General features: G+C 38.0%; 1 protein-coding gene across 3 annotated transcripts in view; it reads left to right on the top strand.

Moving 5' to 3' along the window:
- The window catches only part of LOC105248659 (serine/threonine-protein phosphatase 4 regulatory subunit 1), a 132,617-nt gene that overhangs the window by 27,030 nt on the left and 79,426 nt on the right, over positions 1 to 26,161 (top strand). For all 3 annotated transcript variants that reach the window (XM_011253576.3, XM_011253574.3, XM_011253575.2), the window contains one exon: positions 3,150 to 3,327. In XM_011253576.3, the coding sequence (XP_011251878.1) occupies positions 3,150 to 3,327 (178 nt within the window). The remainder of the gene's footprint in view (positions 1 to 3,149; positions 3,328 to 26,161) is intronic.

Consider the following 26,161-nt stretch of genomic DNA (forward strand, 5'->3'; position numbering starts at 1 on the left):
TTAAACGATACGAAAGAGATAATTTCAAAAAGAATATTCATTGTAAATTGAAGAAGTAGTAGTAATAATACAATCCTCTCTTTAAATCTTCCCTTTATTCGATTAAATCTCGTGATAAAAGAAGTAATTTATCATCGGCTGGCCAAAATTTTCAAATAAAATCGATATATATCGATTCGCCTTCCGAAATTCTTTTTCATATAGAGAGAGTTCGGATTCTTTTTATCTTTATTTCTTTTTCGATTCCGCCGATTTATAGAGAAACGACTCATACGGGTTTTACACATTTAAAGATATTGTAAGAAGGGAAGGATCGCTTCAATTGTGAAAATAATTCATATCTCGATGAAATACTGGATGCGAAATTATGAGGTAAATCGTGCAATTATTACTCATTTAAAGAATATGTAGCCTGCAGTATTCATTAAATTTAAAATCTGTATTTTATCTGCGAAATTATTCTTTGTGTCAATCATTGTATTGTAATACAACATTCATTCCTTTATAATGTCAGAATGAATTTATCGAAATTATCCTCGTATTATTTTGACAAGTATGTCATTAAAAGTAATAATAGCATGATACTACCAACGTATATCTTCCTTTCCATTGCTATTATTATGTAATTTTACGTACGAAAGATTTATAAAACATGAGTAAAAATTTGAAGTAATAATATCCTACTTTAAATATTAGTAAATTTATTTATCTGTCAAAGATCGTGATTTGTAAAAAAATATGAAATATATCGATAATCATGAGCTACAAAAGTAAACGTTAATTATTTAGTTTGTTGCTCTTCGTGGTTCTTTAGTTAAATATTAGAAAAAAGGATCGATAGACAAATCCGTATTAATAGCGAGGAAATTTAAAAGATGAGGAAAATCGAAGAACGAGATGGAGCATATCGTAGAGGAGCGAAGAGACGTAATGTAAGTAGGGACGAGCTCGTTCAAAGTCTCGGAGATGTCCGTGATATCTTTTCCTTTGAATCGTTTCCTCGCTGCTATCGCACCACCTGTCGCTGCCACCGTACTTGTTACATCCACCAACCCCTTCCGTCGCTTCGTCCCTTTCGTGGGACAAAAAGAAATCGAATTACGAGCGAACGATCTGTCTACGATCGATTCGATTAATTCTCTCGAGGTCAATACGACCAACGATTTGTTGCAAACTGATCGTTCCTTCGACAGATTGTTTCGTCGCGAAATTTCTTCTCGAGGATATTTATTATTATTTATTTTATTTTTATTAGTTATTTATTTTTATTATTTATTTTTCGAAAAATAAAAACTGTCCCGAGCAATCTCCATCCTTTCACACCCCTTTACCACTCGGTGGGGATAATTTTCGATCACGTCGGATTAATTACTCGCGTATAAAAAGAATCTTCGGTGACGTAAAACGACACAACGATTGACACTCGCGAACGGTCATCTCTCGCTGGTAGATCGCAAAGAACCGTTTCCCGAGAAGCCCTCGAATCGAGACACAGGGTGGAGAGCACTCTTCCTCGGTCCTCTCGGTTCTTGACAGATTGGGCAAGAATCCTTTAGCGAAATCGTCGGATTGGAGAGCACTCCGATTCCCCCGAGATCTCTCGTGGCGTTTTGCATCCGACCGTCCATAACGTCGAATATATTTCTCGAGGTGGAGAGGAGAGCTACCTCCGACGAGTTGCTCTCGTCGAAGCGACGTTTCCTCGCGAAATCATCTTAATATTGAAGATCAAGAGACACGGTGGTGTCACGCGCAGCAAAGCGAGTTTGAGAGTACCTTGGATTATCGAACCTTAATAATGCAACGGATCGAATTCTTCCTAAGCTTAATCTTTGCTTTGAATTACATGCTAAGTGTCTTTAGTTTTTTCTTCTATGTATCGTGAACGGAGAAAATGACGCAAAGTCGAAATATAAGTATTGGAATTTTTCTTTCAAGTAACGATATTGTCATTGTTATCATCACCGTCATCGTTACACGTGTATAGATGTGTAGTAGTATTGTATATTCGTATACAACACATGTAAATGCGCAAACGGTGCGATTATGTGCGATCAGCTGTTATTATCGCATTTTTAACACTTTTTAACACCTTTATCTATGAATTCAAAATTATCAACTTTGCGTAAAATGCGTGGCAATTGTGTAGTGACGGTGGTAGTATAGCAATAATTTGCTATAATTTAGTATTGCTGAGTAAGATAATTCATATTAATACATATTTTTTTACGAATAACTTGGTTTATTGAAAAATAGAAAGAATTGTATATAAGAAATATTTATAAAATATGTTATTTGTTTATATAATTATTGCTATTTTTTAACGAACCAAGTTATTCATAAAAATGCATTACATGAGTTACTAAATTCACTAAATTTTTATTAACTAAACAATTAAATTTATCAATTAAACCGAACGTTAAATAAATAATGTTTCATATAAATAATTCCTGCTAAGCTAAATAATATGTTAGTAAAATTGGCAGCGCCAAATTGTCTTAATTAAAATACTTTTTATTTTATATTAATTCAGTTTTCCATTTTTAGACAAATTTTTAATTTTCAATATTTTATAATTTAGTATTATTATTTTAGAAAATTAACTATTTTTGCGCAACAATGTTTCAAATTAAAATATTTTTATTTAAACTTGTAAAATTTTTATTCTTAATTGGCGCATTACAATTTTTTATATCACTCTTTTTATAGGAAATTAAGACTGCTTTGCACAACGCACAAATAATAGACACATAATAAATTTTATTTTATTTTAACATGAATTAATCGCGTTCTCTCTTTCTGTCTCGCCTTCCCTGATCCCGACTTTGTCTATCCGACGGCAGACTTACGGAAATCATCCGTGACAATAGTTACAATTAAGCGTAGAAATTACTTTTATATATCTGTACGCATAAGAATCCGAACTCATTAAGATTCTGATTACAATTTTTATTTAGAAATAAATCCATATTAAAATTGAATGACAAACTAAAGTCACAAATTTAGTCTATGACGTATCGTAAAACTCGTTTATTTAAAAATAAGACATTTAATCATTACTAAAAGATTTAATATAATATATTATGGTCTCGTTAAACAGCAATAATTTCTATTTCTACTCGCTAATCCTGGATTTATCGAATGTGCAGCAATGGAAGCCGAGGACGACGAGGAGGTCAGTGACAGTAATGAGAGATCCGGCGAATCCAGCGAAGTTTGGGACTGCGTCGGGGACGGGGGCGGAGGTGACGAGGGCGGAGGAGACGAGCAGCTCTTCCAGATCAGCCGGCTGCAGCAACACGCCACCTCGGAAACCAGCTTCAATCGGTGAGTAGAATACCCACTCACATTCTTCTGTTATTATCGCCCGTTTAAGTTCGTCTATATGTCATACATCATTACATTCCTCTCGCTTTGGCAAACCCTTATATACGGAAAAGAGTACAAGTATTGGCCGTATAACTCAGCATAAGACAAACGTATACACGCAGACACGGAGCTTTCTCTCAGCGATCCTGATGCTCGCATGGATAAAGCAAGAGTACGTCATACATTGTGCGAGAGATCGCTGCCGATCAGTCTTTAAACTCGAATAGAGAAGATTGAGTCCAAGTGTTATAAGCTATGCAACAAGAGCATTTTTATCTTTCGCTTTGCCCGTCATTATTTTGCGCTTCACCTACTCGATTTCTCTCTTTGCCTCTCGCAATTACATATATAATAAAAATAAATAATTCACTCGATGCTGGCCCAGCAGTTCTTTTTAGGCCTGGAAATATTTATAGTATCGTTATATATTCAATTACACCAAGTAAAATGCTGAGTAAAATGTACACAGTAATTTCATAATGTATGAGTAGATAGATTATTAATTCATTATTAATTTATAGAATTTCAGAATTATTATTACATTAATCGAATACGGTGATTAAATCTCATTCCGTTCGATTAGCTACAGATTAAAAGATGCAGTGTAGATGGTTGTACATGTGATTAAAAAATAATAGATATTAGCATGTTATTAAGTTATTTAGTCGGAAGTTAAATAGAACTTTCGATAGTTACATAGAGCTTTCATATATCCGTTTATAAAAAATAATCTTTTAAATAATCATTTTTCTTAAATTAAATCTAAAAAATCCTATAAAAAATTATTATTCAAGTGGAAATTAGCTGAAGATATTTCTAAAAGATACCCATAATTATTAAATTATTTCGTCAGGAGAGTTGAGTAGAACTTTCAAGTAGTTCTCAAGTTGCTACTTATAAAGTTCCACTTATAAAAATGTTTTTTTTTTAAATTAACCCCTAAAAAAATTGGAAATTTAACTGAAGCACGATATCTTTAGAAAATACCCAGCAATTTCTAGCAATTTACAGTTTATCCCATGACGAGCAAGATTCGGCGAAGAACAAAACGTACAGGACGACGTATATTCGCATAAAGGGGGTTCTAACGAAATTGCGCTCGAGTAATGTGCGCTCGAGAATCGTTCCGCCCTTTTCCGCAGCTTCCACTGCCAGAGAGTTTAACGAACCCTCTCTTTCTCTCTCTCTGGTTTAGGAGCGCCGTATTTTCCCCAAGTTTCCCCAAATGCCTATTTTCAGTCCTCGCGCTCTTCCTCCGCCAGACGGCTCGTATCGCGGGCAGACAGAACTCGTTCGAAACGGTATTACCTATCTACCTACCTATTACCGAGAGGAAGAAGAAGACGAAGAAGAAGAAGAGGTGCTATGCACGCACCGTACGATTCGGACGTTGCGAGCGGATCGGCCAAATATACGCGGTGCGTCAGCGTCGCGGCGCGCGGCGTCGCGTTCTCCCTTCCTGCGCCCCCTCCCCCGTTTCAGCTGCCGGGCGCCTCGTTTGAGGTCAACGTCATCCGGCCTCTCCCTCTCTCTTTCTCGCTCTCTTTTCCCGTACGCGCGCGACTGTCCTCACCCTCTCCCCCTGCCTCCCTTCCGTCTCTTTTGCGGTATCCTTTGTAACGTCCCTTCCCCTATCTGTCTCTCTCTCTTCCCTTCTCGCTCTGTCGTTTTCTTCATTTGTCTTCGTTCGGAACACGTCGCGGATGAGCGAACTTTGAAACAAGCATACGCGAGCATTTACGAGGTCAGCGTTATCGTTATTGTAAAATTGAAGAGTTAGGAGATTTGTAAAAGTGTCGGATAAATTAAAAGATGCACACATTTTTTATATTCATTTTACAAATAATCGCATGGCATGTGTAAATTTTTATAACATTTTCACAAGATTTTTTTCTTAGAAATAAAGAAGTGGTCGTGTATTGCATACTGGACACATTCTAAATGTGTGAATATTTGATAAAAATTAGCAAAATAATATTTCGAGCAATTTTGAAATAATTGTTTCATCTTAAACCTTGGAGTATTTTACCGGCTGGATTATCGCGATAAAAATCCCCGTGTCCTTATTAAAAATTCCAGGAATTATTACGCGTAACTGCAGGAAAAATATAAATCTTGTACGGTAGAAGGATTTTCGATTCGCCTTGCGGTTAAGTGGACCTAGGCAAAAAGCGGAAATAGCGTGCCGCCCCAGTCGTTAAAACTACCGTTGCTTTTTTGCAAATTGTAGCCGATGCACGAGATGCCGTACCGAGTTACATTAGCATACGAGCGATCGAACATAATCGAGAGCCTTCCGCGAAAGGATCTGCGTAAGATATTCGGAAAGATGTTCAGGTAGTTCATTCATTATCCGCGTAAAATTTATAATCTTTTCATACAGCACGCATCTACGATAAAAGGAAATAAATTTAGCGAATTATTAACATCGAACCAATTATTAATATCCAACGAAAATTAAATGATTTATATTTGAATATATTTTTCAAGTGTACTTGAATATATAAGATATACATTTCGTTTATATATATATATATATATATATATATATATATATATATATATATATATATACATACAGGATGTCTTTTAATAAGTGCGAACAATTTTAGGAAATGATTTTTTGTCGAAAATTAAGGGGGCTTTTTTATATAAACATTAAAAAGTTCTAATAAAAAATTGAATAGGGATTGTTAGTTTCATCCCGTTATAACAATACATACGGCTGAAAAAATATTAATAAATAACCTTTTTACTAGTAGAAAATATCCACTTAATTTCATTTCTTTAACTTGTTTTAAATTTGAGAAAAAAATAAGAACTTAATTTTTTTATCCCCATTTTTGGAGGAGGATAATTCCACAGGGGAGGATGTGGGAGTATATGTTTATATGAAAAATTCCACTTAATTTTCGACAAAGAATCTTAAAATTTCGCACTTATTAGGAAACACCCTATATATATATATATATATATATATATATATATATATATATATATATATTGATACTTATATTTATATTTTTTTGTTTTCTCTTTTCTATATTTTTTCTATATTTATTTATGATATTTGCCGATATAAATCGATGAAACTGGATTTGCTTTCCGAGAAACGAGATATTTCTTATAGCTGGTAGCTGTATATCGCCGATTGCTCTAGTCTTGTGCAGCGTGTAATTAAAGGAGGCGCGTTTCGTAATCACTCACACGTTCTCGGAGGGTTTCCGATTACCCACGGTAAGGGACAAGGTGCGCGAATTACGTGCGCTTACGGGATTCCACGTGTAACCGTGTAGTTTCTTCCGGTGTAAACGAGCCCGAAGACGAGAACGCGAAGACCGAGTGTTCTCACGTGTTGACGATACATATTCTCGATGAGAGAGGAACGTGCTTCTTTTGTGAATAACCGTGAAACACGCGTTATTAAACTCGCTTTATCGTGCGCATATTAAGAATTAACGGCGAGCTAATATTAAACCCCGTGGCAATATCTCTTTATTCCGAAGGCGCGTCGGGCGCATCCTCTTGACACTTTGATCTTTACTCGCGTCGCTTCACGCGACCGTTTGACTTTAACTCTATGTTTACCTCGATTATATACATCAGATGACACAAGTCAAATTCGCCGCTTTCGTCCTGAGCCGAGCTAAATTTATCGCCAAACGCGGGATCCTTTGTTCTCGTTAAAACGCGTTACGCCCAATTCATTCGGTCCAATTAATCCGCAATAATATCGAGACGATCCACGTTCCGAGAAACGAGGATTGACGGGCCGAGTAAAGTCGTTAAGTTATCGGTTAACCGACTCTCTCGGCGTCGCGACGCAGTTCCGTGAAACGCGCGCGATGCGTGTGCATGGGAAATATTTCGGAATACCGAACGGGTTAAAGGGGAGAGGGACGTCGGGGGGGGGCCGGCTCGACGGGTTTGTCCGGATGGTAGTTCGGCCGGTGTCTCGGTGTCGGTACGACATCGACCGGCAGACGAAACAAAATACTGCTAAAATTAATCCAGGCCTTAGGTCATGTCTGCAAGGAGTCTAGACGACGACGACGACGACGACGACAACGACGACGACGATAGCGACGAGGACGACGCGACTCGTCGCCGAAAGTGGACCGAAGCGTGTGGGCGCGAGATACTTTAACGAGTTCTGGTATTTCGACACATTTCCGACTTCCTACTGCTACGCTCCTACTCTCTTTCCTTTGTCCGCGCGTGTGTGTTCCTTCTTTTTCGCTATATTTATTCTCACATCTGCTCCTCCCCTTTATCAGGATTGTTGTTTGTCGCAGATAAGCGCGATAGAAAAATATAGAAATTCTCTTTTCCATTGGAAAAATTAAAAGAAGCGATTATTAATCTATCGAGATTTTATGATTTTATTATTATTATGTTTTTTTTTAAATCGTGAAATTTTGAATTTTTTCACTTTTACATTAAAATTTTTCGAGAAAAAAATATATAGTTGCAAACATATTTTTCATATTTATTTTTCAATTTAAATATATATTATGAAGCTTAAAAATGAAAAGGATGAAAGAGTCAAAAAAATATTGGGATTTTTACTATACTATTAATAATGAAATATTTTCATACTATTCGCATTAGCTTGACTTTTACCTTTCCCTCTTTATTTTATCCTCTCTAACCTTTTGAACCTTTCCTTATCATTTACACAATTTTATTTTAATGGCACTATTAGAGAGACTGAGTGAAACTTATTTTCGCTCTTTGGTTTGTTGAAATTCAATAGCTTGCCAGAGAGAGCTTTAGAGCTTTCATCCCCTACGAATCCGTAAGTTACGTAAAAGTCACTTATGTAAATTTAATCCGCGCCCAAGGCTTTTTATTTATTTAACTTTTTATCCATACTTATTACATTAATTCCTCTCTCGTGCAATTTACCAACTATTATACGCTCGCGAGTAATTTTTCTCCTAAATATAAAAGGAACCGTGCTATTTTAAAAAATATCGCCGCACGATTTTATCCACGACGTTGCACGTTGTCGAAATTCTAATTTTGTTGTAAATCGCCGTAAATCGTAATATACGCCGCACACGACCACCAACCAGTCCTTTATCGCAGATTACGACCCTCTAACGTGCACGCCACGAATTCGATTTGCGCTTGTTGATGATGCGATGCGACCAGCCAGAAGCGACGAATTTGGTTCGACGATGACTGGGTCGAATATTTGCCATGTCGTGCCTCTATTGCCGCTGCGTAGAACAGATAATACGGACATTGTTCGGTGTGAACACAGCTTTCGGCCAGATGGCACGATTTTCCAATCGCCATCCTCCTCCCCCTCCGCTCCATCCCCTGCCCCCGCTTTTTCTGCGCCTCGTTGCTGATTGTTGTTCGCTCCCGCTTTTCATTTGCAACATCGTTACCCGATGAGAAATTGACGACTATCCATTACGGAACGTCATTTGTTTGTTTATTTATTTATTTATTTGTCGCATGAGTTTGTCCATTATATAAATAGCTGCTGTTGATTTCGAGAAAGAGAGCCGGAAATGATGTAACGAGCGCTCGTTGTTGTTGTTTACAGTGATTCCTTGGAATCGCTGTAAACCCGTTTTGTATTATTCGCGCAATTTTATTATGACGTCGAGCAATCAATTAGCAAAAAATAAGCATCCGGCCATTGGAAATCGAGCTTAAAGGAAACGTGTCCACGATAATGGCCGATAGATTAATTCTCCGGCATGATTATCCGGCGATTCTGATATTTTGCACCTCGACGAGACCCCCGACTCGTTTTTTTCTTTAAGGGCAGAGATCGCGGGAAGGTTACGACTCGGTGACGTCACCTTTAATCGCACCACGATTGCATGATATTGCGCGACGTAAAGCAACGAAACGGAGCGCAATGGCCGCTGCGAATTTTTTAGCACATTGTGTAAATGTTGCACACCGCGTGTGTCGATATGTTTGCATGCGCAAATAATGCGTATTTACCATGGGCCATGGTGCGTGAAAAATAGTTGCTCGTCGATATATCGCATGTCGCGCCCGTACAATGGCTCCTGTTGCCAAGGATTGCTTTTTCAGAAATCGCAGATGCAGGAAGGAGAAGGAAACGGGGTCATCCTTCGAGGATTCTTCCTCGAATCACGAGGATTGATTGAAAAATTGAGGAAAATTGCGCAAGGAAACGTGAGGAACTGGGAAAAATATCGGTGATCTATAATTATCTCTCATTGAGGGGGATCTTCAGGTCTCTCGTAAAGTTAGTCGAGGCACGCGCCTTCGTCCTACCATCTGCCATCAGTCTCTCGTTCCTTCTACCGGTCGTTTCGTCTACACCTTCTAGCCGCGTTCCTTTTTTCTCTCCTCCGTTCGGAGGTTCGCGTACAACGCAAGTCGCACGTTAATAGCTCCTCGAACTGTCGCGAGACGAGCAGCGGTATTTAATACGACGTTATTACCCTTGCATCTGCCGCGGAAAATGGTCATTAAAGGGCCCTCACCTCATTAACGGTGTCAAGATAACGTAGAAAACGCAAGCTGGTAAACTTTTAATAACGATCTCTTGATTATGGCTCTGCAGGTTTCTTCGTGGAAACATCCTCGACTTTTTTTACCGAGATTTACACTTTACAAAAGCAAACGAATATTGTTTTTTTTTCTCATAGACTGTATTATATAAAAATTATATCATTTAGTTGACAGGGAAATCTTGATAAGATGCTCAAAATCGCGTAAAATGTCAAATATGTTGATGTAACATCTTGAGAAAAAATGCGCACAGTTATTTCTCCCATGTGATGTTCCAAGGGAGGAGGGGGGATTAAGGAATCGACGAGGTTAACGAAGAGGAAGCTGCGGCGAGGGTAGCGCCAACGGAAACAGCTACGAAAACAGTCGCGTCACCGGCAGCAGCCGGCTTTTAGGTCTTTGCTCTCTCGCGCAACTTCTCGCTTTGTGTCTGTCCCGTTCGTCTCTTCTGGTCCCAGCAGGGCCGTGTATTTTTTTTCTTTAAATGTCGATTAAAACATTCGAGATTTATGACGAGAAAATTATCTGTACACGATGCAAGAAGCATAAATTTATCGAAACGCAAATATTATATTTTTGCACAATATAAAGTGAAAATTTTTCTATTTATTATGTCATGTCGTTATGCGTTTTTGAATATATTAAATGCTATGACGAGTATGATTACTTTGTCAAAGCGAGTTTTAAACGAGGTCGAACAATTTTTTTTAATTTTTTATAAGACTACAGCAATAGATTAATGTAGTTCGATAGATAAAACTAAAGAGTTATTATCGGCAGTCAATACATTCAACTAACTCCATCGCAGCTTCCACGTGCCTATTCAATTTGTTCCAGCGTATCGACAACCATTTTGATTTGCGCGATATGCCATGTCCACGCGAAAATATTTCTGATCCAGTCATTTAAAACAAGACCAATATATATTTTTCTTTGTCAAGAAGTATTAATATTAATCGATAAATTATAACATTCCCTCTCTTTCTCTTTCTTCATTTCTTAGACGTTGCGAACATCAATTATGAATAAATTAGAAACAATTTTTCATCATTTTTAAAATTATTCCGAAAGTCCCCATTTCCTCGGATAAACTTACAAATTTATCGAAAAAATGACAAAAATGGATATATTTATTTTTAATCACGTAATGTGTTTTGAAATGAGCGTCAGCATGAAAAGGTGCTCTAAAGTTATGAAATTATTCATAAGTAACTTTCATAATTTCAAAGAAGCGTACGCTCCTTCATTGTTGGTGAAGTGTCAATACCACTGCTAATATTGATAAATGAGTATCGGTCGTCTGTCGGCGGTGGTCATCCTCGTCCCCGAAACGAGGGCTTGGGGTGCCCGATGCTCCGGTTACGGCAGTGCTAGCTGCCTGTCTCTCCACATCCTCCGCACCACCGGCATCGCCGGGAGTAATCCGTGTGCATTTACGACCCTCGCCGTAACAACGTGCATGCGTGTCGGTGAGGGGCAGGTGTGTACACTCGGGTAGAAACGAGACTTATCCGTGGGGAGAGAGAAGAGTGATGAAAAAGAGACAGAGAGAGAGAGAGGGGGGGAGGGAGAGAGGCGAAGGGAGAGAGGAGGAGTAGCGCGTGCCGCCGTCGACCATCCGGAGGCCAGGTGTAGCCTTTATCCATTTTACTCGCGTTTGTTACCCTCGGACCTCTGCGATTCCGATGCACCCTCTGGGTCTCGCTTCTGGGGCGCCCTTCGGCCCGATGTGAACGTACGGGAAAAACAACGAAGAGGGAGAAAAAGAGGGAGAGAGAGGGAGAAAAAGTTGCAGCGATCAACGACCAGCGTTCCTTTGGAACACTAGCTTCAAGAGATGCGAATTTATACCCACCCCTCGCCAACACGCGCGCGAACGATGGCCCCGTGCGTTTTTATTCCCCCTTCCCTTCCATTTAAATTTCAATGTTTAATTTGTAATCTTATGTAAATTTCTAAGACGCGTTTCTGTATTTTATAGATTTATCGCGAGCGGGATTAGGACGTTGATTGACTGTCGAGGCGATTCTGCTGAGTGAATTAAAAATACTTATTATTATTCTAAAAACATGTAGTTAATATGCGACGCGAGATAAAAATCGATAACGAGAGTGCAACGGGGCGAAGATCGGTATTGTTCTGTAATTTCAGCGAAAGAGATCGTAGGAAATGGGCACCACCTGGAATTTCAAAAATCCACTCCAGCTGTCGTGTCTGGCGCGATCGACGAGTCTAATCCCAGAGTAGCGCGAGGGAGATAATCACGCTCCCCTTCATCGTCCTTTTCGTCGTTTTCCCCTGTCGTTTCACCCCCTCGGAGCGGCACACGCCCACGCGGAAATGACGCCCGCCCCTAAAGTAATCTACGTGACCCCCAATAACGATCTATTCGAGGAGCATTCTTGCAACGCGGCCGATTTTCCTCTCGATCTCGTCATATCGGACGCGAGTCTCCTCATTCAAGGATCGGAACAGGGGCATTTTTAAAAAAGGAAAGAGTGAATGTAGTCAGTACGTACATCTTAATGAGATTTCTTCAGTGTTTGATTTTTTTACACAAATAATCAGGTTATTTTGCCTAATAATACCCTCGCGTAGGATGCATCAATTAATAATCAATCCTTGAAAGAGCTTTTGATTCTACATCTGTTATATGATAAATGATATAAGACGACGTGTGAGAAAAATGATGAACGCTTCTAGAAAAGAAGCATAATTTCAGCAATTTTCCGATGAATTTCGTTTAATATCGTGCCTATCGAATCTTGTGCTCCATTTCTTTCTTTCTCTCTCGCGTTAAGCCGACATCGACGAATTTGCAGTATTTTTTTTTTCAATTCCGTCATGATACTAGGATCAACATCTCTCATCGGTTATTTCCTCGCGAGCGTCCCGTAGATTAGGACAACGTTAAAGAACTTTCCTCGGAGAGAAACGCGACGACGACGAAAGCCTTTTGACATGCATTAAATACGACGGCACCTAAGTGTTCAGCCTTCGCCGTCTCTTTCTACCATCGTTTTTCTCTCTCTGTTGCGATGACAGATCCGGACTACTTCATCCTCCGGGACCTCCAAGGATCTCGAATCTTTTATCAGAAACCATCTTAAGGAATGGTGGATACGAGTGCTATTTGAGAGCCGCCTTTAGAAATAAAAGAAGTTTGAGAAACAGGACAAAAGAAACTTTGAGCGATTATTTCGAGTATCATTTAGAGTACCTGAGAAATGCTATAATGAAAGAAAAGCGTCACTAATAAGGAAATTTGCCTTTGAAAACTAATTTGCTGAACAAAAATATACATTAGATATTATAATATATTTTCTTCGCTAATAATATATGTAAATTAAATTACTAATGGTGATAAATTTAAATTATGATGTATTTAGACATTAATTGCATCAAATATTTATATTGATTCTAAAATAAATCTTTGCCAACCAAAAGTTGTTTTTTTGCTTACGATATGATGAAAAAAAAAAAACAACTTTTGGAAAATTTTCCTCGAGACATTCAGCAAGAGAAGGATTTCTCAGATAGTAGATAAACCGACTCGATGAGAAGATCCATTAAATGATGAGGTTCAATGGCCAGTCCTTCCTCGAGGAACAGGACCGAGGCGATTGGTTATCATATTACGTTAAACCCGGTAACTGAATATATCTCTCTGCCCAATAGTCGTCAAACGTCCGACAACGATCGAATTTGTCCAGCCAGACATGCCGCTTCTGGCGTCCTTTTTTTCCTCTTTTACCCTTATTTCTCTTTCTCTCTTTTCGGTTCGCCACTCTGCTGCCAAAATACATCAGCAGAACGGGTTCTCAACTCGATCGCACGCACGTCGCCTCGAGCGTATCGCGTAAACGCATAATAAAAGACCGATTTTGAGAATCGAAGCGGACCCTATTCTACAGCTTGGATTTATTTTACAAACATTATTCTTTCCTGGATCTTTATTTTCCGTCCAAATGCAGGTGGATTCACACTTTGGGGCGAAATATCCGTCTGATTTCGAGGAGAAACTCGGTTACCCGATACGCGAGTGTTGATGGCAATTGCGGGGAGATCACCAGTTGGTCCCTGGCCTGGAAGAGCCCGATGGAAGACAATCGCGCAGCAGGTCCTTAATTGCCATGGTGCGGTGGAGTGAGGCCGCGAACGTGCCGTGCACGTTCGCGTTTGTGCACGCGCCACAAGGTAGAGTCCAGGTGCGAAGTGCGTCCCGTCCTCTCTCCCTCGAAGCGTCTTAACCACCTTTCGAGTGTGCGGCACCTCGTGTGGCGCGAGCGCGGGGGTTTCGGGGGAGATGGAGAAGGAAAAAAAGAGAGAGAGAGAGAGAGGGAGATAGACATCTCTCTCGTAAGGAGAGCTCGTTTTAAGGACGCACAGTGGGTGCCCTGTAGGTCGAGAAACGCGACGCGACGGGACGGATGGGACGGTGGAGGAGGAGGGGTGGAGGGAGCGGCGAGAGGGGGAAGGGGGCTCTCGACAGGGCGGTTTGTGCCGCGGAGAGGCAGCTGCAACTGCGCTCGCGAGATACGGCTTAGATCGTGGCACGAGCCTTCACGGCATGTGTTTTCTTCGGCCTCTTTCTCTTTCTTTCTATCCATTTATCTATCTCCCTCTTGCATTTTGCTATTCCCCCTCCCACGTCTACGTCCTCTTACCTTTCGTCTTTTTTTCTCTCTCCTGCTAATGTTGTCTTCCTCCGGTGTGTTCCGTGAATTCGCCGAATGTATCGCGTCAGGGACCGCGAAAATAAAGCTAGAATTCTTAATAATTTATGAATCTTCGAGAAAATGATACATTTTATAATAAAAATTTGGAGAGTATTCAAAATAGAGGAATATTCTGATAATTTCATCAAAATTATTAATTTAATTGATATTATTGCATCAATTCATTGGACTTTAAATTTTCTATTTTTTTATTAATCTCGTAATATCATAAAATATAAATTTTTAAATAACATCGAATTTAAACAAAATTATTTTCAACATTTTACTAAGATTTGCTCTATTATTTTATCAAAGTATGCAGAAATCGTATTCAATTAGCAAAGTTTGTTCGGACACAAACGATTTACACATTTTATTGGTGCCGAGAGATTCTTAAGTTACAGTAATTATGGAATATCAGTTTTTCTCAAAAGACAAAAAAATATCGCTTTGATATTTCTTCCAGGATAATCGAACGTATACCTTATAGTCTTAGTAATCTTCTCCTTGTACGCCATCGCGATTGTTAGTATCGAGCACGCGATTCTACCTTCGTGCATAATTAATGAGCTCTATTGATAATGATGAGGGTAGGCACGTCCGCTTTCTGCATATTGTACTCCGTGAATTGTAAAACTCGATATACCGTCGATATCTAATCGATCTATCAACGCGCCATTCAACTTCATTAACGATTACGTCACAATTAAAATAAGAAACTTCATTAACAAAGAATTATCGGACGCATATTCTGAAAATTAATCTTTTCCCATATTTTTATCCAAAAGGCATCCCACATTCGCAACTTTAATTTGACGATAAAATTATTAAATTGATTATTTCTCAATTCGAAACATATACACAATCTTGAACAATCGCAAATAAATCGCATTTTTGCTCGAATAAATTTCATTAATGCATTAAAGTAATAAAATCTTGTCGAGGTTCGAGATCATAGAACCAGATTTTACTTTTAGAATTTTAATTCGAGGGAAAAAAATTTGATTGATATTCAAATATTAAAAAGGTAAAACGCAAAAGTTTGGCACGTGACTTCTCGTAGCAGAACCACTCGTCTTGGTCGAGACACCCCATCCGTAAGCTCTGTTTTATGGGATACGAAGTTCGTTCCTTTCTCCACGGACATCTGGTACAGATCGCCCGGGCCCGGGAAAATTAATGCACTTTTTCCCGGCGTCCTCCCGAACCCGGCGCAAGCGTGTCACGAGAGAAGGAGAAAAAGAGAAAGAGAGAGAGAGAGAGAGAGAGAGAGGAAAAAAATAAAATCGGTACCTTTCTCCTCCCTCCCTACCTGCCCTCTTTCCCTACACCTCGCAGGAGCATCTGCCGCGGCGTTCGATGAAGTGATTTCTTAGTGCACCTTTTCCCTCCCTCCCCCTCCTCCCTTTTCCTCGCGGAGCAGCGCGTGTATCGCTCCGGGGTGCTGGCCCCGACGGGCCCTATGGGAGGAACCGAGAAATTTAGATTAGGTGCAGGTAGCCAGGTTGTGCGTACGCTGCCGATACACTTTGCCGATACATTTACTTTTCTCCATCTTGCCAGTCGACTCTCCGAGAGTCGGTCCGCTCTCTTCTACGTCGGTTTTTCATCATTGCACTTTTCCCTCCTCGCTTTCTCTCTCTCTCTCTCTCGACGAAGAACTCGACTAGCAACCGTCCGAGCAGCCTCCTTTGCGCGCGTACGACCGGCATTGACAGGAACCCGGGTTACCATCGTTCGTATCGCAGCTGACACGCACGCGCCACGTGGTTACCCAACAGGCACCGTGTACGTGTGTATATGTATGTGTGTAAAGGTACTTTGATCTACGGATTATTTTCGAATAATTTAAAGTTGATTTTCCAGTCGAAAGTTTTCCCGAAGGTGTACATATTTTATCGCGATTTCTCGATTTATAGATACATATCTTTCAAACTAGCGCTTAAATTAGGACGTTAACATTGTTTTGTAGGGTAATATAAATTATTTATTACGTTAATTAATACATTGTTCTCTTTATTTATAAATTACATAATAATAGTTTTATAAAGATGCTGATGGAAAATGAAAACAAGATATTAATATACCGACATGATCAAACTTTTGCACTCGATCTTTATACGTATTATAATGTACCCATTTCAGCTTACAATTTAGTGAAAAAATATTTTACTAAAAATCTATCTTAAAGTAAATATATAAGACAACTTGCATTTAATTTTATTCTCGCTTTTGATTTTTTTATAAATATTTTAAAATATGCTTGCATAAATAATTATTCTGCATATTTCAATTCTTGTCATATACATCGAAGATTTTCTCTAAAATTATATAAATTATATAAGTAATAAATTAATAATTAATATAAATAATATATAAATTCAAATCGGAAAATATAATAATATAATAATAACTTGTTTTGATTTTGGCGAATGTGCTGAAAGAAAACAGATTGTTTTTACTCCTGACACGAATTTAAATGTAACGTTTGTCACACATAACGTTAAAATCTTTCAGCCTTCAAGGAGATTGCTCGTGTTTGATATAAATATTTTCGATGGTACGAGCACGCATTTATGCGAGTGTCACGATTTAGATAATGCGAGAGAAGGAATCTTTTTTGAGCGCGAAGGGCTCGCTTCTCCAAGACGCCAGGCGCACAAGGGTCGATGGTTATCTGACTTCCTGTCCGTTCGTATGCCCCGCGTACGTGCTTTCGCGGTCGAACGAAAAGGAGCGAGAGGAGAAGGCGGGGAAAGAGGAGAGATAGAGAAGGGGGAGGAGGAGTGAGAGCAATAAAAGCCCGGCCAAATAAATACAAAAGATAATCGACACCGCGCAGACAGTCGTGCGAGCAACGGAGGCTCATCCCCCATCTCTTCCCCGCGTTACTCCTTTTTTACTTTTTCCGTCCGACTAACATCTGTCGGTTCTGCTAAGTCTCCGCAGCGAGGCAAGAAACGCATATTGCCGCCAAAAGCGACGGCACAAAACAGGAAAACAAGCCTCTCGTTTCGCCGCACGGTTGTTACTTTGACGTATTACGGTCAAAATCGAGACGAGAATGGTAAAAAACGAAAGAGACAAATTTTTCAACTTTTTTTCTCCATTTACAACTTGCATCTACCCCTCTCTCCTCTCTTCGTTTTCCTCTTGAATAGATTGAATAATTTTTTTTGTATAAAGTTATATATAATTCCTTAATAAAAATCGCTGTTGGAACATTTGCCGAACCCGCCGTGAATTTAAAGACGATCGTTAAAAGGCGCGTGCCCGCTCGATACGTAGCGCATTTACATTTTTTACGTATTGCCACTTATTATGCCGCAGCCGAACGAGAGTGCCGAAGTATCTGAGTCGACGGCTTCGGAAAAAAGGAAGAAACCGAACGAAAAAGAGTGTCTACCTCGATACGAGAGAGACCGAAAGGGAACGATAGGTCGAGGGGTTGTGGAGCCCGGGCACGTGACCGGAAGGCGGGGGGCAAAACGGCGCACGCGCCGTCGTCCTCCACCTGGCGCATCACCTGCTGCCCCCTGCTTAAGCCTCCCTGTCTCCATCTTCCTCTTCTCCTACTCCTCCGCGTCCCTATCCTCGTTCTCTCTGACCTCTCGCTCTATCATCTTCGATTCTGCCCAACCCTTCGAGCTTTCTCCTCTTGCGAGCCATCCCGCCTCTCTCTTCCCGGATGGCCGGCGATATTAAGTAGCTGATGTAATGCACTATCGCATATTACATTTAATTATAATGCATTGCACCTATATCGAAACGCTTACAATTAGTAGATTGTTTAAACCGATAGTCTAGATTCAAAGTCCAGCTGTGATCTGGGAATCGATTTTAATACCGATCTGTCAACACGCAGACAATTTTAAATTTATCGTTTTCCTATCATTTCATATCTCGCGTATTCTAATGAAAAATCAAACGGCATTTTAAATCAATTTAATATCAAAAGTATATGAAAAATATATCTTATGAAAGAATTAAGTCTCTCTCCCTTCGAATTATGGAATATCATTGTAGCGAAAACAAATTGCATTCCTTTTTTGGTAAGAATCTGGGAGACACACAATACAGGACTAAAGAGTCCTTTCCCTCCGAGATCTTGAAGGACATGACATTAAATCAGCGGAATTTTTCTTCTTGCATATAATTAGACGTCCCATTTCGAGGATGATTGAGCTCCTTGTAGGACGATGACGATGACTCATAATGAAGATGACGATCAGCGTGTGGCGCAATTATAGAGTGAGTCAGGACGAGGGAAGCAGGCGCAGCGCCAGGTGACAGATGCGCGTGTCTTCGGATGCTTTCCTGTATACTTTACAGGGCATCCCGTAATGAGCGAATCCATCCGTAACACGCGCGGCTTAGGAGGATCGCAGGGGAAAAAAAATGTGAACCAATATTTAATCAAACTTGTCATTAGCGCTTGAGGGTTCTCGGTAATCATTCATCTCGGATTATAATCGCGGAAGCGAGAATACGTGTTTCGTTTTTGCTCGTATGCATTTTTTTCAATCATGTTGACTCGATCGAATAGACATGATGCAAGATATGATGGATTGTTGAAACGTACCTCTATGGATCTATAAGTCTTCATAGATATACTATTTATATTTATAATTTTATATTTAATGCACAAAAATATATTTTTCGTCATTAATGACAATCGAAGATGATTGACACAGATAGTATTAGTATTAATGATAAATGCGTTTTATTTACTTTGAAAAATAAGGAGAGGAAAGGAGATGAATCAAGAGAAGATTGATCCAAAATTAAGCCAGATGCAATAGCCTCGTGATGCTTTCGAAGATTGTCAAGTTATCGAAGAGAGATCGGAGGATGTTAAGGTATCGGGCAACGACACGAGATCATTGTCCTGATCGCGACAAGCTGGCATGCCGGCTGCGACATGGATGCCAAAGAACGCCTCCTGCCAAATCGGCCTTCCGCAAACATGGCCGACAGAATGTTGAAGAGAATATTCTTATGAATAGCCAGGGATATATTAACAGCGGATGAATGATTTCTCCTTATACTTCCTCACATAGGGGCTCATCGTTTCTTATCGAAAACGAGAAAATGATCATTTTTCTTTTTTCTATATCAAATGATGTGATGGGAGAAAATAATAGTATCTTGATTTTTTCTTTATTGTTGATTGAGATTTATTAATTTTTTTAAATCGATTTTCTGTTTTCTTTTGTTGCAGGTAAGTTTTTCAAAGAATTAGAAAAATATTATTTTGGATTTTCGGATATTCATCGAGAACATGTGATCTTGTCATTTGGAAGATGTGAGTAATTTGAAAAAATGCATTTCTCTCTGTCCTTCTATTTTTCCGCGTCACATATGCTACATATTAAGTTTTGAAATTTAAACTTAATAATGTTTTTACTTATTTTTGCTAATAATATATGATAATACTTGCCACATAATATTTTATAAAATTCTCTCTTGCAATAATTTTTATTAAACTATAATTGCAATCAATTTAATTAATTTTCTTTTGAATTATCGGGTTCAATCACTGTATATTTTTTATACATTATTTTGCTTTTTAATTTTTTTTCTTATATTTTATTTTTGCATTCTTATATTCTTTTATTTTTATAAATCAAAACATGCGCAATCGTTAACCAATCTTGAAATTTTATTTCAAGTTCTCGATATTTAAAATTGCCCAAGTTCTCTTATATAATTTAATCTTCTTTTCTTTTGTATGTAAATACTGCTTTATATTTATCTTCATTTTTTATTTTTTATTTTTATACTTTTCATACCTGTGATTTCTCGCTGGATCTATTCGGTTCCATTTGGCAGCCATAGATGATCTCGGCACTGTTATTCGCCGATGAAAGTGAATGCGTTGGTCGCGGTTTGCACGTGGGAGTTCCCGTTATTTGAGTCGCATCGACCGCTCTCTTTCTCTCTCTCTCTCTCTCTCTCTCTCTCTCTCTCTCTCTCTTTTTTCCTTTCTTTTCTGCTCCATCGACTCAGACGTAGTATATTGCTCTCACTTTTGTCCGCTCTTTTTTCTGTCCATCATTTCTTTACGTCTCATCTCACTGCATATTCAATAATATTTGTTGTTTTCGATATAAATAAACAATTGCAAACAATATTATATTGATGCAGAAAAATAAGAATAGACTTATTTAAATAACAAAATAATAAAAATCATCGGTATTTTGAAGGATACATATCTATCTTTAATGTCACTGATATCAAGGTATTGAGAGAAAATATGGACACTCTCTGTCAGGTATCAGCAGCCATGTTTGATTCGTGCAGTTGGATCGCGCGTGCCGCTTGATCGAGCCTGAATCGTCGTCGTCGTCATCGCCCGTTGTGAATGAATTCGTTATCTGAGAAAACGGTCGCGACCCATCGCTGTGAACCGTATCACGTGGGTCAGTCGCGTCATCGCGAAACGCAAGGGTGGTGGCAGCATGGAATTTACGTTACGCAGCTACGTATCCTTTCGATAATTTCTCGAGCGATTTCTATAATCCGCCGATTAATCACGCCACTAATTGCGTATCTGCGATTCTAATCGCTTGGCTACTTCCAAAGTATGTGGCGCGGTTATGAAATGGGAGATTAAAAGGAGGGAGAGACGTCATAGTCTTTGAAGTATCGAAATTTTGAGATTCTTTTAGCCTCTGGTATTCGCTTTCACTTCGCTATTTATCATTATCCTATAATGTACGATCGCGATATGAAGGAGAAAATTATCATGTATTCAGGTTATTAATTTGATCAACTTGAATCAATTTTAAAAAATTTACGAGTTGACAGCGCGAAAATGTAACTCAATTTTTCGCGAATTTTCGAGCTCCATCTGCTTCACTGTCGAAGAAGAATCTCTTTCTGTCCCTCGCAAGATTGTGCGTACGCACGAGATCGCTTGCGTTTAAACTGCACGCACTCCTCGGCGAGAGCGCGCGATTCAATGTCGCGCTCGAAGCAGTCAACAACAAAATGTGTAACCGCTAAAAATACTCTCTTCCTTTCCGTCGTCATCGTCCTCCTCCATACGGCTCCGTTCATGACTTTTCGTCTTTCTTCCTCCCCGCCGCTCTCACCGCTTTCGCTTTCGTCAGACGAATCCATTCTGGACCGTACAGCTGATTACGACAAACAACACAACAGCCGTGGCTATAAAAATAATTCCTCGACTGCGAAAATAACATTTCGTGGGCCTGAGATTTTCCTCCGATGATTTGGCGACGCTTAAAATGGATCGTTTTTCGAAAATATCGCAATTGCTAAAATTTTATTTCTCAGAAACTTGAATTTGATAGAGATCGAGAGAAGGAATTAGTGTCAATTATGCGAGTATCTCTGGGGAAAAAATTGACAGTATTTTTGTTTTTAGTTTTCAATACTAAAGTACTTCTCTCTTTGATAGAAAATGACTTATAATAATGAAAATTATACTTTTTCTTACATGTATATATTTCATATTTTTTAAATAATGCTTGACATTCGTTATTTCTTGAAATAACGAGTAGCTATCGCTAATACTTTTGTGTTGAAATTCTTTTGTAAACTATATTATCAAACATACATATGTGATATGACGACAATTGCAATTAATGTCAATGAGGATGTCATCAAATAATATCGAACCTTTGGAGCGTAGATTTGACGTTATCGCGCAATTCATTCGCGTCATAAAAGTATGTACATGGTAGATAAGAGGAATTATTCGTTTGCATCAATTATTGGTTTGCGCCAACCACAATATTGCTTTACTTTATTCGAAAAAGAGAGAGAGAGAGAAAGAGAATCTCTGCCATAAACATATTTGCAAAACGTTTAAAAACTCGAGGAGATAAACAAAAATTACATATCTTTCAATCTTGATTGAATCAGGATTATTTGTATCTTTTATTCTCACATACATCTACTTCTTGAAACAAATATAATGATTTAATCTAGGATATTATATTATCATATATTATTATAATTACAGTTACATTAAATTGTTTAATAACATATGAGAAGTTTATAAAAAATTTAATGTAGAATTTCAGTTATGTTTTATTCAAGATTACAACTTTGCATTTCATTCACGCAACCATTCATAAAATAAATTTGCTAAAACGTACGAGTACCTCGAATTTTCTACCAGTCATTCAATAGTAATTTAGTCAAGAATCTCTTTTCGTACGCGTCAAGAGGTTTCTTGAATCATCGAGATACTTGGAAGCGTCATTCATCTATTTGTCACTCACAGAACGCAATTTTGTGACATTATATCACGCGTATAGATCGACTCATTCTTCCGCAATGTTACTTATATTATGTTGTGTACTATTTTTTAAATTCATCGGAATTAAGATTACGAATCGCTTGAGCAGGATTTTGAGAAAATTTCTGATTCACTAATCGTGAATAATCATTAAATTAGTTTCTCCTTATATGGTACAATATTATTCTCTTTACTTACGATGACGTAATCAAGGAATCTTATTTTTCCCACTTCGTCGAAATTAAATCTTACCCAGCAAACACCAAGTAATTTATATAACTGTTAGTTGTAATTTCCCACTCAACAATATAACTGTTACATGTTATGTAACAGTTATATTGTTGAGTGAGAAATTATAACTAATAGTTAGAAAACTGTTATTTGGTGTTTGCTGGATAAAAATGTTTCTTGGTAAATTCGATGATGTAAAAAGAATTACGTCAAAAATGGATTCGCGAAAGTTACCTGTGTTGATTGCTAATTATTCATTATTTTGCCGAGAATGTTTTCCGACAAGTATGCGCGGCGAGTCGTGTTTACGCGTAAAGTTGTAGCGAAAATCGAACGCCGAGGATACGAGTGAAAGTAAGGCTATCGAACAAAGTTGAAGGAACTTTCTGTCTCTAATCGGCGTAGACCTATCAGTCGCGATTATAACGACATCGCACACGCGGGTCGACGCGACGCAAACGTCATGTCACATGCGTGACAGTTCTAGAAAAAAAGCGAGCAAGATATGCATGTGCAAGATAGGTGAGATGCAGCGGTGAACGTCTAGTTATAAGACATTTTTATTTTCATTAAATGATATTACGTCACGATGTTTGTCTTTCAACAGGCCTGACTTTTTAATGCGTTTCTAACTTTTTAACGAGCTTTTAATAAGTTAAATGCGATTTATAGCTGTAAAAAAGTGCATTGTTATTATAACGCATGCTAAAAAATTATGCAGAGATTAAAAGTTTTTGTTAATTGTTCGCTAAAATTTCATGAGTTGAAATTAATCGCGAGAGAAAAATTCCATAAAATGCTGAGATCTGCAATAAACACTATTTCGAATAAATTACTACTTTAATTTGTGTAATTTACATGATTCAAATATTGCTGCGATCACGTGTGTCATTCTTGAGAAGATTTTACAATACATATGATTGTAGAAATAAATGTGAATTCAATATTAGATTAGTGGATAAAAAAGCATTCTGTCGAATGTATTCAAATTTCATTGAAATTTCATTCTAAATTTTTTATGTGATATGCGAGATGATGATTCTTAAGAAAATATAATAAATAGAAGAGTGGCAGGGATAATAAAAACAAGAAGCTTTACGTGTGCATATATTTGAATAATCAAACGGTACTTCCGCTTCCATCGATCGCATATTCTTGTTAATTTAATATCTGTGATGAAATATTTACAAGAAATGTTCAATAGTAATTTTAGAAAGGACTAAACACAATTTAGCTCTTGATTCAAATTGTGAAAATAATCAATGAAAATGATCAATATTTATTTTTGCAGTGTAAAATATCTTTTGCTTTAACATGAGATCACACTCAGTTTTCAATAATTATTTATTAAATTTTAGTCATAATTTATTGCTAGAGTTATAATAATATTTCATTCTCTTCCGTGACTTTTTTCAATTTTAACGTATAATATTTTTTCTTATTACGATGGTAGAAATTTTTAATGCTCGAAAATTTATGCGACACTTGACCAAGATTCATAACGAATAAATGTACAAAAGAATGTATCTTTTTGCGGTAAAAAATCGAAAATAATATATTTCAATCGTAGTGTTTGTTCGCCGATGTATCGACTTTCGGGCTTGTATTCCTTGGTATCGGCCGCAAGAAACGCCGAGAAATTCCGGCTCGCGTTTCTCCATCGGCTTCGTTAAAAAGTTAAATTATCGAGAACCGCTCTAGTCGCCAGGGCGACGCGTGACGTCTGTCGACGCGACGCGAACGGGCCGCAACCGGGTCGACGTCACGCGCGTCACGTTACCTATCTAGGTAGAGAAGCCGCGAACGCCGAGGCCGTTCATCGGGAACAATAATAACTGGCGGCATCGACGAGGAAACGAATTTCTGTACGGTCGTTGGAACGTCAACGGCGATCGACGTCGATAAACGTCATCGAGAAACGTCAAGGTACGACGAGGTCAGGTCCGTGGATGACTCCGGGACGAACCTACGCTTTTGCTAAATTCAACGAAACGATTAATCATTTTAATCCTGACGCTAAGGCAAATTTTCTACGAATAGGGGAGAATAAACAGTATTCGAGGAAGAGCTCGCAAGTAAAAATGAAAAAAATTTTAATAGAGTATAATAATCGTACTCGAGAAAGATTTTGATTCTCTCTAAACTTAATTGATATAATATTGATATAATTATTATTAATTCATAGGATAATAGATATTGAGATAAAATAATATAATAATCGTACTTAAAGAAAATTTTCATTCTCTAAATTTAATTGATATAATTATTATTAATTTATGAGATAATAGATATTGATTGAAATAAAATAATAAACATATTGAATATATAATATAATAAAAAATAATGTATATAAAACAATTCCTCTAAAAGAGAGAGAAAAAAATTATAAACTAAAAATTATAAATTTTTATAAATGAAAAAATTATAGAAATATGACAAATATTTATATATATGAAAAAAATATAGATCTTTTCAAGTGTAAGATTGTCAAAAGTCAATATATAAATTTTTTTGACAGCATCGATAGACCCTTTAAACTGAAAAGTTTCGCTATAAAAAAAAAAAAGAATGGAACATTTCACTCTCTAATCGAATTGATTCTCGTAAACGAGTAACTACCGCGTGCTCGCGATGTCGTCAATCACGTGACCACGTATAGACCATCGAAACGTTCAAGGTCTTTGATCGGCAATAATTCTGCGATAATACCAGCAGGGATAGGCAGGAAAATAATCGGAATTTCCTCGAGCAGCAAACGCGTGATATAATTTCAAGCGAGGTAATTCAGTTTTTTATGCACTTGTGTATTTAATTATAAATCGATTATCGGAAATTATAATTGTCATCAATTTGCAATTCTAGCGTCGCTGAATATTCGAGAGAGTTGGTATTATTATGACGATACGATGAATATTAATAACAATTTTTCAATGAAAAGTAGGTAGGTTCTGATAACGTTGCCTTCTGGTGAAATGATGATAGATGAAAAAAGAGAGAGAGAAGATTTTCTAGCTTTCCTTTTCGGGATAATTGGCAAGAATGATACTTAAAAAAAAGCTTAAAA

Source organism: Camponotus floridanus, unplaced genomic scaffold, assembly GCF_003227725.1.
Source record: "Camponotus floridanus strain SB8 unplaced genomic scaffold, Cflo_v7.5 scaffold72, whole genome shotgun sequence".
NCBI lineage: Eukaryota > Metazoa > Arthropoda > Insecta > Hymenoptera > Formicidae > Camponotus > Camponotus floridanus.